Here is a 14,940-nt window from a genome sequence, read left to right as displayed (position 1 = left end):
TACCGCTGCCCTCAACACCTTTTTGCTGCTGCTTAATGTCCTTATTTTATGCTATTTTGGGGTTCCCCCCCCCCATCTGTTGTAGGCAGCCCTGAGTGATGAAAACACATTTGGAATATTATTATTCTTAATAATAATAATAATAATAATAATAATATTATTATAATATTAAAAACTGTGGCACAAAAAGACTTTTTAGAGACGGGCAGCACAACCTAGGCATGTTTAATGTGAAGCAAGTCCTCCAGGCAGCCTGACGGAAGAAGCCGCGACTACATTTCCCAGCATGCCTTTTAAGTAGGGCGGCCGCGCAGGTGTGTGTTGGGGGGCGGGGGCGAAGCACCGTGTGCGCGTGGCGTTCTTTCTTTTCCAAAAAGCCTTTCAGGAAGCCTTGAGGTGGGTGAGGAAATACCCGCCACTTGTTTCAGCAGTGGCTTAAAGCGGCGTGGGCGGATTACATTACCCAGCGTGCCTCGGGATAGGCGGACTACGCGACCCAGCATGCCCGGCGGGGTAGAAATAAAAAGAGAACCGTCGAATATGCGCCGCAGTGCGTGGTGGGAAATGTAGTCCGCGCGGCGCCGGTGACTGAGGGTAACCGTGGCGTTCTGACGCGGTCGCCTCCTCCTGAAACCTGACAGGGGGAAAGAAGCACTGTGCGCGCTCGGAGGAAGGATGCAGGCCGCGGCTGTTCCCGCCAGATGTTTCTCAGGCCAGAGATGTGCAGGAGACGTGCCCGTCAGCTCTTGGGTCCCCAGACGTTGTTAAGGCTACAAAAATATATAGCCAGTATATGTATCTGAAGAAGTGTGCATGCACACGAAAGCTCATACCAATGACAAACTTAGTTGGTCTCTAAGGTGCTACTGGAAGGATTTTTTTTTAAATTTTTTGTTTCGACTACGTCAGACCAACACGGTTACCTACCTGTATATAGCCAGTTGTTAGGGATGATGGGAATTGTAGTCCAGCGACATGGGTGGGGGATGAGGACCAAGGCTGGAGAACCCCGACAGTGGCGGCCTCTTCGCTAACCTGGGTGCCTTCCATATGTTCTTGGGCAACGGCTGCCCCCAGCCAGTAGGCTGCAGAAAGAGCTTGTGAGTCTTTCTAAGCAGGGCAGATGTTTCCCAAAGTTGAGTCTCCAGCTGGTTTTTTTGTTTACTACAACTCCCATCATCCCTAGCTAGCAGGACCATTGGTCAAGGATGATGGGAATTGCAGTCCTCAAACAGCCGGAGACCCATGGTTGGGAAACCCTGGGTTAAGGTTTGGCTGAGTTGGGCAGGTGGTGAGAGGCCGACAGTGGGACATCTTGAGCAAGGGTCCTGCAAAATACGGACCAATAGTTCTCCTGCCATTGGGTTGCCATATGTTCTTTTTTTTCCAGGGTGCACCCTCTTTTTTTATGGGTAGAGTCACAGCGATCCATAGTTAAAAGCAGAAGTTGGCAAACGTGTCCTCTTTTTTTGGCTCTTCACAATACAGTACGGCAACCCTAGCTGTGAGTTGTGTGTTTGGTGTTGGCCTCACATTGAACTGGCTGTGACTCAGTGCTGTGACACTCTCCTAGAGGTACGGATGTGTGGTTTGCAGTGACAAAGCTTATTTCGGGGTGTACACCTGCAACCCGTGGGTACATGCCTTTTTATAGTGTATTTGTGCCCAAGGAAAGCTTTGAGCTGGATGAGACTTAATGTCATTTCGTTGAGGACACTCTCCTGGATGTGTGGGTCTATAGTTTGTGGTGGCCCAAAGCTTATTTTGGGGTGTACGCCCCCAGTCCTTTATTCTTTTATACATTTTTTCAATAAATAAGAGAAAGTGTCATTATCTACTTAAACATTATGTACCAAACAAAGCAACCTTTCAAACATTATTTTCTATTTGAGCCTAATCAGTTGCTTTGGCTAATATTATAGTTAAGATGTCCAGTACCCAATATACAATATCCAGTTAAATTATATATCCAGTATCACAAGAAAACCTTTATGTTGTTAAAACATTTAAAAACTGTATTTTATTCAAGGAAGCGGTAAATTCCTACTCCTTACTCTTTCCCACATATATTGGCTATTATAGTTGTGGGTCTGTACCCTTAACAGTGTCCTGTGCTCAGGGAAAGTATTGTTCCAGGTGCATTTCAATGTTGTCTAATAGTGGACACTCTCCTGGAGGTATGATTTGGGTCACCCAAAACTTATTTTGTTATGTTCACACACAGTTCCTTATTCTTTTCTACATGTTTTGGATATTATTGCCATGGGAGTGCCATGCTTGACAGTGTCCAAAAGAAGCATTGCGCTGGACATGATTTGATGTGTTCTTGTAGCAGATACTCTCTTGGAGGTGCAGATGCATGATTTGGGGTGGCACAGAGTTTTATGGCGTATACCCCAGTTCTTCTCTACACGTTTTGGTATGGGTGCTATGTTTAACATTGTCCTGTGCCCAAAAGAAACATTTGGGTAGATGTGATTCAATGCCATCCTATAGAGAACACTCTCCTGGAGGTGTGGAGGTACAATTTGCTTTGGCCCAAAGCTTATTGTGGAGTGCATACCCCTAGCTTGTTTGTTATTGTCTTTTGTGAATGTTATGGGAACTTACGAATGTTGTGAAAACACAACAGTTTGGAGTAGTCAATTACTGTGAATCTTGAAAGGGACAGTCCCACACTCATGACAATATGGAGCATGGGAAAGCTGATTTTGAGGTTTATAGACGTACAAATTTTAGTTTTTAAACAAAATTTCTGATTGCACTATTTTGAACTGTCTTGTCAATAAGAAACTTCATCTTCATCATAGCAGGGAATGAGGTTTTTCCTAGCAAGCTGAATGATGGTTGGGAGTTTAATACCTAAAAAGGGCTACCTCCTTCCTTTAAAAAGTGTCAGACTACGGTACATGTTTGCTTAATATGTAGGAAGCAGCTACATGTCTTGCTCTATGTGTGTGTGATTCTTGCAGGGAATCCAGCATGCAGGTAGGGCTATCTCTCCTCTCCTCCACCACCATTGGGAGAGATTCTACAGAAACGCAATAGCCCAGTTGGGATGCATCGGATTGGGAGGGATAATTTTCCTTATGGGTTGGCTTCCTTTTTCTTTAGGGATCCCCCCCAAAATAGAATTATGGAAGGCTTTATCCCAGTATGGCTGAACTATCTGACACACCCTAGTCTCTTTAGTTGCTTTGGAAGTATTTGAGCCCTACTGCCAAGGACTCATTCCTTCAGCTTTAGGAGAAAATAAACGAAATGAACTTTGGATTTACTCTCCCCTAAGACCAGATGACAAACTCACAGTAACTTGTGATCATAGCTGCCAAGTTATCCCTTTTTTAAAGGGATTTTCCATTATGCTGAATAGGCTTCCTCGTGAGAAAAGGGAAAACTTGGCAGCTATGCTTATGATCTATGTTTAGAACTCAAAGGGGAAGCTTTACCAGCCGTGCAGTTTGCACATGGAGATGATTTTAATACATTCCTTTTATAAAGGAAGAACAAACTATGGAGCAGTATGCTATGTGTTTTTTTTAAAAAAACCCTCTAGTTTGGCCCTATGATTTCTGCCACACCATAGGAATCTCGATCTTGATTTCATACAGCAGAAGGGATTCATTCGGGTATGGTATTTCAGGTATGTAGCAGGAGGTTATGAGCAAGGGAAATATGACTGCATCTCGAGTTTCCTTAGTATTCTTCATTCAGGTTCAAGATGTTATTCAGCTCATAAATGGGGTGGGTGGATTTTCTTATTAACTCAGGTTTTACAGAAAGACACCCCAGTAATATTTTATGTGGCTTTGAGTCACCTTGCTTGCAGGAATTTTTCTTATGTGGTGTGTTCTTCCCTGCAGTTTTGTTATGACATGCCAGAGGGATGGTGGATTAGACCCCTCAGCCTGCCTCAGAGGACATGACTCCAGTCTGATCCAAAGCCTATTGGCCATCCAGAGACACTTGCTGGGGAATCAGGCTCCCTGATCGTTAGTGCAGCCCTGCAGTCTCCATTGATGCGAAGTGAGGCCAGAGACTTGCTAATAAATGCCTGACAAATGGCATTTCTATGCAGACATTCTCTCAAGTGTGCCTAGTTGGGTTTGGAGAATGTTATTATGAATAATAGTTATATTTTTATTCTACCCTTCCTCCAAGTTGCTCACAGTATATGCATCTCTGTCACCTGAACCAATTTTATCCTCACAACAATCCTGTGAGGTAGGTTAGGCTGTGTGTAGACCACCCAGGGAACTTGCTGTGGCACCTGACAGAAAAGAGATGGCTTGCTTGGTCTCTTTCCAGGCATCGGGTTGCAGTCAACTGCCTGCTATATTCAAAGTACTGTGGTACCTCGGGTTACAAACGCTTCAGGTTACAAACTCCGCTAACCCAGAAATAGTACCTCAGGTTAAGAACAGAAATCATGCTCCAGTGGCGCGGCGGCAGCAGGAGGCCCCATTAGCTAAAGTGGTGCTTCAGGTTAAGAACAGACCTCCGGAATGAATTAAGTTCTTAACCACTGTAGAACCATTGAAATCAATGAGCATGATCTCAGTGGGTCTACTCTTTAAGTGTGATTTACTTGGATAGAGCCCAGTGTCTTTGGTTTCCTTTGCTACTTCCATACATGGATCTACTTCACTCTTGCCTCCTGGCTCCTCCTCTTATAAAGGAAGTTTTGCTGTATGGATAGTTGCTGGATAGTCTATAGCAGCACATCAGGACCTGGAACTGCTATCCCGTGCATCTTCTTTTGCCTGCATCCACTCCAGATACGTAGTTTTATGTCAGGATGAGTATAGGAGGGAGCTGAGGGACATAGCACTAGTTGCCTGCCTGCTCCTACTTTCCTGAGTCCCCAAATTTCATTCCCCCCCCAAAAAAAGAATGTTTCCAGAATTGTTATTATTCCTGCATACTCCCACAATACTAGCCTAGAACAGAATGGTGTAAGGTTAGGCAGCACCTCAAATGTCTGTTGAGCGATACAGACATTTCTTGCATGCCACTGTTGGAAATCACAGGCTAATCTAGATGGGCTATTGGTCTTACCAGCAAGAGAAAGATTTTGTTCTGTTCGTTTCCCTCATTTACAGGCCTCAACAGCCCAACTCCCAGGAGCGGCTGTCTGGATAGATATGTTCATCATGGGATCAGGTATGAGTACTGGATCTGGGGCAACAGAGCTGATGGAGTTTGTCCCCTGCTCCTGATTTACCTCTTGGGGCCATTTGCACATTCATTAGTTCATTTTCTGCCTACCTACCCCCACCCGCTCATAATTCTTCCTCATTGGTGTTTAAGGCAATATATTCCCAGACAATCTTCCATCAGGAACGGACAAAGCCCAGGCCAGCTTGGCTTTCAGCATGTCTGCTTCATTTTGTGCCATTAAACCATGCCCCTGGACATTATTGAAGGGGCTGGCAATGGACTACATAACTGGACTACAGCAGGAATGAGCAACCTGATGCCCTTGAGGTGCTGTTGGACTACAGCTCCCATCATCTATGACCATTGGGCATGCTACCTGAAGCCCATGCGAGTGCAATTACATCTAAAAGACCACCGGTTTCCCACCCATGCTCTAACATTATTTTCAGTATCAGACCCACGTGTGCCTTCCCCCCCCCCCGAAAAACTGGTTTGACTTCCTAGTGCAAGAGCTTTTTTTTTTTAAGTGAGGTGAAACCAGCCTAGTGTGGTGATGCATCGCAGGAAATTACTCGTGTTGTGAAAAGGCCTCAGATACATCTTGATTGGCTGGACTTTTGGAAAAATAGCCCTGCGATGATTGAGAATGGTAGGCAAAGGGCTGTATCTGTGACTTTGCAAGGAATAAACACTAGCTCGACACCTTTTCATCAGTGTGATTTCCTAGGATGTTGGTGTCTTTCACCCACCCACCCCAGATAATCAGCTTGGTAAACTAAAACAGATTCTCACTATCACTTTTGCCTCCTGCCTGGTAAAACTCCACCAGGTTTAGCAGGTTTGGCAAGCAGTATACATTTTGTATCTGAAAACACTGCTTATGGCTAAGTTATAGCCTTGCTTCTTCCTCTTTCTCTCACATATATGGATGCAAACACACCTGGGGCCCCCCTCTGTATCCCATAGAGTTTATATTTGCAAATAAAATCAGTAAATTACATTAGTTGCTCTGCACAGGCATTGGAGGCAGAGACAGGGCCTCTGGCCCAGGACAAGAGGTTTGGTAGAGGAAGGTAAAAAGGGAGAGTGAGAGAGAGTGTGTGAGTGATTTAGTCTGTCCTGCCTGGATGCCATAGGATGGGCTTAGTCAGCACAGGATCAATTACATTCATCTTGGAGATTCTGCTCTCAGGGTGAGGTTTCCTAGAGGTACAGTTTCTTTGCGGGGTGAGAGGAAGGCTGAGAATCCTGGGTTGAGGAACCGCTCTAGGGGTGGGAGTGCAGATGGTGCAAAGAGCCATTTTCTCTAGCAAAGGGCAAAAATAAATAAAGTGGCTGGGTTCTAGAGCAGAGACATAGAGCACTCTAGAGCATGTAGCCAAGGGAAGGTTCTAGAATGGCAGGAGCCAATTCTCCCAGCACAAGAACCAGATAAGACCCTTAAGCGAGTAATTCAGATCCACCCAGTTGGGCTTTGTGGGATGAGGTGGGAAGTGAAGGCTTTTTGGGACCAAGCTGGGCCCTTAGAGCAGAAACTCTATGCCAGGCTTGAGGATGAGATGGGAAGTCAGGAATTGGGTAGGAATCTTGAGAGATGGAGAAACCACACCTCTTGGCTCAGGAGCCAATCTGGGTCATTGCAAAGGTGCAGTTGTTAGCAACTGGGATTCCTGGGCTCTCTCCAAGAAAAATGTGGGTGGAGGGGGGTGAGATGAAAGAGGGGAAAGTCTATTATACATCACACCTGGGTGCTACAAGGCCAGGTGTGGAGGGCAATTATAAACTTGGTGACTCACACCAGAGGAGAGGATTAAATGGGGGTGGAGGGGAGTGTACCAACCTCCTTCCCTGTAGCCCCTGTCCCCCACCCAGCAACCACAAAAAAATCAAAACACAACCCAGTGTCAAATGCAGGCATTACCACCCCTTTCCCCCTCCCCTCCCCCTCCCCAATAATCATTCCCAGGGAACAGATCCCTGAATCACAAAGTCAACATTACATATTTCATTTCAGTACATTAAGGCAAGAGGATTCAATGCTGCGGTTCTCAACCCTTCTAGGACCAGTACACCCTCAGACAACCCAGTTTAATGCTGGGAAATTTATAATCCCTTCTTGGAGAACCTGGGAGTCCTGCATCCTCCTCAACCCATTCAGCCCAAGTGTCTTTTTGAAGAACTCAGGATTCCCTGGGTGACTCCTAAATCCCCCTTTCCCCCATATGCATTAGATCCCACTTTCTGCCCAAATATGAGGACTAGATCTTTAGCTAAAAGCAATATCTCATCCAAATTTTGACTAAGTAGATGCTCGCTCTTTCTAGAAAGCTGAGGAATCCTGCCTTCTGCAGCCTCCCGGAGTTTCTGTCCTGCTTGCTTCATTCCTCTAAAATCATACACTTCTCCCCAAGCTTGGGATCTTCCCCCTTCCCTTGCAGCTGTATGATAGAAACAGCAGTAGTGTAAGTGGGGGAGGGAGTACAGAGCATGATGAACTCTGGCCAAAGGCTCCACTATGGAGAAGGCCCAGAGGGAAGACGGGCACTTCCTTGGGCACCGCCTGCCCTTTTCCTCTGAACAATCCAACCGAGAATTTCTTGGGGATCAAAGTTGGGGTCTCCTGTGCACAAGAACTGCTAGTTAATGGCTCTGAGAAATAGAACCCCCAATTATTCTCCCAAAGTAGGCCATATACCTCCAGTCATACAATCTATAACTGCCACCTTTCCAAGCCCCCCCTCCCCAAAATTACATATGTAGCATTGACTGTTGCTCCTGTTCCATCTCCTAGGCATCATTTCCCTATGAGGTCACCCATACCTCTTTGAAAGAACCCAGGAGAACTGGTCCAGTTCCCCCACCATGATAAATCCTTGAAGCCCCTATTTCCCCCTCCTAGACCGCCCAAGAATCCTGGCTCCAGATCCTTCTCTCCATAACTGTTCTCCCCCCCCCAAACCAATCAAGTAGCTTTAGTTCCCCCACTTACCCAGAGCTGGGACATGAATCTATGAGGGCCGCCCAAGTGAGGAGCTGAGAACGGCAGCACAGATACCCCCCTCCCACCCATAATTGGAGAGGAGACCGTGTTTCCTGCCTCCCCGCAACATTGTCATTATGGAAGACATTCTAAAGTTTTGTTTGTTTCGTTTCGCTCCCTTGTTGGGGTCTGCGGACAGGAGGTGCCAGTGCGGCCAGTCCGACGAGACGAGACAAGAGCCCTTTTTTAAAAAGAAAAGAAAAGATGGCCGCTCGACCAGCAGCACTCGGGTGCAGCGTCGGCAGCAGGTGTCAATTATCCACACAGTGAGGGGGAGGGCATTTCGCCACGTGGCACTACAGTGTGGCCTCGGCGGCGACTCTTGGGGCGCAGTGGGGCAAACGACAGCCACAAGTCTGGAGCTGGCGTGGGGGCAGGGCGAGGCCACGCGGTATGGAGTTGTGGCTTTGCAGGCACAGTGGGAATCGCCGCATGGCATCGCGTTGGGACATGGCAGCGACAGAAAGGGACACCGCGGGGCAGCTGGGCAGGAGTGATGTGGTGAGAGGCACCCTGAGAGGGAGGCACACACAAAGCCACGTGGCACAGAGCCATGGCACGGGGTTAACCCAGCTATGCAAATGGGGTGAAGGTGTGTGACTCCGCTCAAAACATCCAGCGGCCCGCTTGCCCAACATCAGCTGGCAAAAGTTTCTGCCCAAGCACAAAAATCCCTCACGCCTATTTAAGTCCTTGGTTCTTCCACCTTAGTGGCCAGCCTCTTGTATCCAAATGGCTGCCAGCACCCTTCTCTCGTCCCTGTGACCTACTTGTTCCTACTTGGCTGCCTCTGCCTCTGTTCCTTCCAGCAATTTCGGCTGCCTCCCTAGACCTCCTGAGGTTCTGCACCTGCCTCTTCCTGAGGCTGCAGGCAGCCACCTTGAAAACCCTGCCTATGTGGACCTCCAAAAACCCCTTCACATGCTAGACTGGGGGCATTAGAGCACTCACTGAGAACACAGCTTCTGCAACAGGAGCTCCTCCTCAGAGGCTATGACCACTGGCAGTCTCGGCTGAGTCTTTTGAGAAACGGCACTTTGCCCGCCCTACTTTTTTTTCCAACCATGAGGGCTAGAAATCCACCTTATTTTAATAAAAGCAAAAGCTGAAACTTCTTAAGGTTCTGTGAATATCCTGGCTGCCCACGTAAACGTTTATTTGCCTGGGGCCTATCACCAGTTGGGTTTTTCTTTTTCTTTTTTGCATGCCTGGGTTAATCTTGTGGTCATGAAGGGGAAAGGGTACATTGCTGGCCTTGATGGGATGTCGGATGCACAAGGTTTACCCTACGCCATGGAGTTATGGGCATGTGTGATGGGAGCCACATAGTACAGAAACATGGTGTGGCTCAGACAAGCAGCGTGCTACGCCACATGGTTAACGGTCGTGGGAAGGACTTAGCTGTATGGCACAGAACTACGGTTTCAGAGGAGCAGGAGTGGGGCGGTCAGCTGCATGGCACAGTTGTGGCGGGGGTGGCGGTGGCCAGCTGTCGATTTTTAAGAGTCACAGCACAGGTGAAGTGGTAAAATGGGGCCAGCCACAAGGCCTACAGTCACCGTACAAATTTCCCCGCACACTTTTCCCCACAGCTCGTAATCCCTGACGTGGAGATTGAGAGGGGAGGAGTCAAGGAGTCGCACCCCCCCCCGCTCTTGGACGGAGCATCACTCTGAGGATCCCAGCAATGAGCAGCAGCAAGACCAACCCCTCCCTGGCCTGTGTCTTGGGGGGGGGGAAGCAGTCCGTGCACTGGGTCCTGGTGTCCAAATGGCTGCAATGGGGAGAGCGAGTTATGGAGCACCCCCTTGTAATGCTGGGCTCTTGTTTCTTTGGCAGCTGAGCATTGGGGGTGGGGGAGGGGGGATGCTCCATCCACAGCACAGATATGGTCAGTATCCAAGACCTCTCGCCCCTTGGAATTGGAGGGGGAGGTGCAGGAACACATGGCGCCGAAGGAGAGAGCACAAGAGACCCAGAGTGGGAGCACCTACCCACACCCTACTTTTATGTCGCTTCGTCTTCCCTGTTCCAGCCCTTCAATCTTTGCTACCTATCCGGAGCTGGAATTCTTGGTTGTCACAGATACCCCTCTGGCAGAAGAACATAAGAGAGACTCCCAACTTCTATGGGAAATTGTCGTTATCTTCCCCGTTCTGGAAGTGAAGAAATACGCAATACATTTCCAAATGGAGGTGGCGTGGAAATAGCTTTTGAAATGAGGACAAAACGAAACTTGCTGTTGAATATGCAAGGTGTGAGCTGGAGCACAACAGCACGCATGTATATGGGGACCACACTGCAACTTGCGAAGAAGCTGTTTTGCAGACTGTTAAAGCCAGGGTTGTGTGTACTCTGTGGTGTAAACGGAGTGAGACTTGTTTGCTTTTGCATCACTAGTGTGAATTCAGGGTGTGATATGAATTCACTCATCTGGTATGACCAATTAGATGCAGCTCTACATCAGCTGAACAACATCAGGTGTCTCAAAAGAGTGTGTATAAAGCAGGCTTGGAATTAGCAACTCGTCTGATCACTGATGGGGGACTATTCACTGCTTCCAGGCGATTTACCACGAAGTTTTTGTAAACAGGAACAGATCTGGGTTCTTCTGAAAAGGTTATTGATGTACCATGGATGATTAAAAATAAGGATGGATGAGCTAATTCTTGCCCTGGAAGACTATACAGAAGTGAACCAACACCACACATCAAAGTGCACTTAGTTTCAGAGGATGGTTTTACAAATACAGCACATACTGTCTTATCTTTGCAGCGAAGAAATCACACCTAGGTTTAAACTTATGGGAATGGGGCTGAACCCTACATACAGCATCTTGTGTCTGGCCATCCTCTTCTGTCCAAATGCAGGCTCAAGCCACTCATCAGTTCTAGATCATACAAGCCTGACAACAATGGCCTGCGACTAGAGAGCAGGTTCCTCCCTAGAATGGGGTCTGTGGAATAAATGGACCCAATGTTGGTTTTCTGATAAGATTACTGAAACTCAGCCAAATAAGGGACTATAAGGTCAAAATTATTTTTGACTATGTTTGCAAAGGCATACACCTTTATGCAGCTGCTGTTCTGCCATTCAGTTGCACCTCACCTGGTTCTCTTTGTGATTAGCCCTGTGGGTGCTACAATGCTGAATTTATGACAAAAGGGTGGTAAGGGCCACAGGCAATCTCAGGTCATAGACTCACAAATGATCCCTGTCCATATTGGAATGACTGATGTTTCCTCATGGCTGGTCCCATGCTGCTGGAATTACATGAGACAGGCAGTTGATACTTCCGGTGCCAGCTATTTCTTCTTCCCTCCCAATCCAAGTTGCCAGTACTGTTGTGTAATAACCCTGTGACACTACTGGCTCCAGCTAATTCTGTCTTTTGAACACTACTGGCCTGGTGTGGGATCCAGCCACAGGAAAGAGGCAATACTACACACAGTTCTATTGGTAGGCTTGATTTGTTGAGCAGCATGTGCCTGGCAAGTCACCCACACCACAGCTTTGCCACTGAGCCAGAGCTCAGCAGCAGCAGAACAGACCTCTTGCCTTACTAAAAGGGTCACGAGGCTCACTCACATCTGGCAGTAGTGCAGGGCAGCTGCATGCTCAGGTTGAGAGTCTGGGATGGGTCTGTAAGCTTTGCTCAAGCATGTTGTTCAGTACTGGGTGCACAATTGCCCGCATGCTGAGAATCATCTCAGCTTCCACTTCAAAAAGAGAGAGCAAGTTTCTAGTTTTATGACTGGAAAGAAGACTAAATGGGCAATGTTTAACAAACTCCCCAAAGATGGGGTCTGGGGAGGAAGAAAGCGGCTCAGGGAGATTCCTAACGAGTTTGTGGGATCTGGGCCCTCCTCTTGCAACAGCCTGCACATAATTAATTTTGCAAAGTAAGCATATATGCAAATTTACTTTTCTCAGAGGTTCTTTTTTTATATAAAAGGCAGAGTACATAACAACCCTGGTACTGTGAAGATGCACAAGGCAAGCTGTTACATGGTTAGATGAACTGATGTGCAAACAGCTGCAAAGTAAGAACAATCAGCAGCATGGAGGATGAAATATAGATATCTATTTTCTCTATCTATATATACATGCAGGCATGAGCTGCTGGACAGCTGGCGCCATCCATTCGAGGCAGCGAAGGTGATGAAGCAAGCTGCAACGCCAATGGAGCACTGAAGGGCAAGTGCATGTAAGCAGATTTGCACACTTGAAACGCACACACTTATATATAACTTGGAAAGCGATGCTCTGCAAGTGAAGTGTCCGTATGCTGTGTCGGCGGCAGCTGTAGGATGAGTGAAATGGGCAAACTGCTACATGGCATCGCAGAGGAGGAAAGTGCACACCCCTGAGGGTGCCCAGGCAAGCTTTGGTAAGCTTCTCCAAGTAACTCTCTGCCAGGGGGGGATCCCCACCCTCACCCGCAGGGTCTCTCCTCGCAGCTTCCCCTGTGCCTAGCCCCACAGCTGCAACCCCTCCACCCCCCCCCACTTCTCCCCACTGGTGGAGGTCCATTGTACATTCAGGCGAGAGGCTCCCCAGGGCAGGGCGGTTTCCCCCATCACCTCTCCAGAAAAAACTTGAGGGCACGGGCAATGTTCATGCGGTGCCCAACTCGCGTCACGCCCAGGTCAATGAAATCTTCCTTGGTGAGGGACGGCAGGTGAGAGCCGTCGATTTCGTTGTCCAGGAACCGATCGCGGTGCTCGCCCAGCTTCAGGTACTCCAGCCAGTCAGCCACGTCGTACTTGGTCCAGAAAGGCAGTGGCTTGGAGCCGAACGGCTTGTCCGTGGCCGGCGGCAGGAAGTGGGTGGGAGACAAAGAGCGGCTGCCCGAGGGGAAGCCGGGGAAAGGGTGCTCGCCGCCAGAAGTGGGCGAGCCGCGGAGATCGAAGACGCCGGTGTATATGGGCACAGAAGGCAGGATAGGGAGGGAGGATGGCCTGGGGGCAGGGCTAATCTTGTGCTCACTGGGCAGGGCAGCTGGGCTCGGGGCACGCCGCAGGGCTGGACGGATGTCAAACTCCACGCTTTTGGGGTGCTTGCCCTGGGGGGACTTAGGCCAGTTATGGAAAAGGCTGCTTACAGGCTTGGAGGAAATCAGTGATGGGGACGTCTCATCTGGGAGCCTGCAGGGAAGGAACAAGTGATGGTTAGCCAGATGAAAACATGAGCTGGAGTAAAAGATTGGCTTCCCTGCACTGCTGCCTATGATAGAGATGTGGAAACTGTGACCCTGTTGGGGCTCCCAACTCCCATCAGTCCCAGCCAGCATGGTCAACAGTCAAGGACGATGGGACCCAACGAGTGCTGTAGATTCAACTCATTGCAGAGGTCCCCTTCTCCACCCTTGGTGTATGAAATCACTTGCTGGCATACATCTCAGTACCTGGACTTCGGCTGAAAACTATGTACACTTCCAGTCACACACATGCAATGATCAGACACAATAATCCTTTTTTTGGAAATCCAACAAACCCAAAGCAGATGTGGGATGTTGCAATCTGGAATGAAAGTTTGGGGGGAGGGGATGCTCCTCTCTTGCCCTGAGGGTTGTTTTTCTTATAGAAATCGTTCTCCACACAGCTTGTTGTCCCCATGGGTAAAAAGTTCAGTGAGGCAGAAGTTTATAAGAAAACCAGCCTGCAGGGAAAATAAGCTTTAACACACACACACACTTTTCTCACTGCTGTTTTAGATATATATATGTTTAAAAACTCACAAATATCTGGAGGAAGATATTAAAGTGACTGAGCACTGATTTGCAGGAGCACTGCCAACGAAGGACAAAACCACATGAGACAGCAAACTCCTCATATAAATGAAGCTATGCTGGTCTTTCTCAAATTACCTTTGAAGATGGAGAACCAGAAGGTTGCAGTAAGGAGAATCCACATTACCATATCCAGGACAGAGACCATTTCCATGTGGCAGCTCTCTCCACACCTAGATGGCTTCCACACCTGGATCCTCTTGCCAGCATCAAGAGGTTGCTGGCAGCAGGTGCAGAGAAGGGAGGATCCATGGTGCAAGCTATGCTAGATATGGAGCACTGCTCCAAAGAAAATGCAGCTACGCACCATCAATCACTGTAACGTCTGCTTGGTGATCCTTCATGAAGCTGGTAAAAGTTCCTCAACAGTGGAACAGGAATGGTCTGACATAAGGCACATTTCCACCCCTAACCATGACACATTCATTCAAAAGGAGAAGCTCGCTTGCACTGTCTGCTGCCATTTCCGTCTTCCCCACATTTGTTTGGTTGGCATAACAGTGGGCCACAACAGACATAGGGAAAATCCCACAACCAAACGGGAACACATGATGAAAAAAAAAAACAAAATTTAGACTTCAGCAAGCGTAAAAATAGACTTGGTGGTTGGGAGTTTTTTTTTTAAAAAAACGAAGCTTCTGCCAGGGTTGCCGTGACAATCAGAGAGGCATCTCCATGGAGCCTAACTCCATTCTGAAAGTCAGGAGGCTTGGCCTCCTCCAAGGGTAGGTTACTTGTGGTCTTCTAGGGACTCCAACTCCCATCAGCCCTTACCAGCATTGTTCTGATCTATTGCTAAAAAGTGGGTTTTCCCTTGGAAAGGAGATAGGCAAGGGGGAAACTGCTCAGACCCTTGCCTCAAAAGTGAGGGTCAAGCAGAAAACCACTCCGACCCATGATTTCTAGACACAGCACAAGTGGAAATGTACACAAGCCCCGAGTCTTCATC

General features: G+C 48.0%; 1 protein-coding gene across 1 annotated transcript in view; it reads right to left on the bottom strand.

The window, feature by feature from the left end:
• Positions 1-12,722: 12,722 nt before the first annotated feature.
• Positions 12,723-14,940, bottom strand: part of SHANK1 (SH3 and multiple ankyrin repeat domains 1) — a 112,623-nt gene continuing 110,405 nt past the window's right edge. The window contains exon 23 of the mRNA XM_060281102.1: positions 12,723-13,347. Coding sequence (XP_060137085.1) covers positions 12,780-13,347 — 568 coding nt within the window. The 3' untranslated portion in view covers positions 12,723-12,779. The remainder of the gene's footprint in view (positions 13,348-14,940) is intronic.

Source organism: Zootoca vivipara, chromosome 13 (assembly GCF_963506605.1).
Source record: "Zootoca vivipara chromosome 13, rZooViv1.1, whole genome shotgun sequence".
NCBI classification, from domain to species: Eukaryota; Metazoa; Chordata; class Lepidosauria; order Squamata; family Lacertidae; genus Zootoca; species Zootoca vivipara.
The sequence above is the reverse complement of the archived record's forward strand: the minus strand, read 5'-3'. Positions and strand labels throughout refer to the sequence as shown.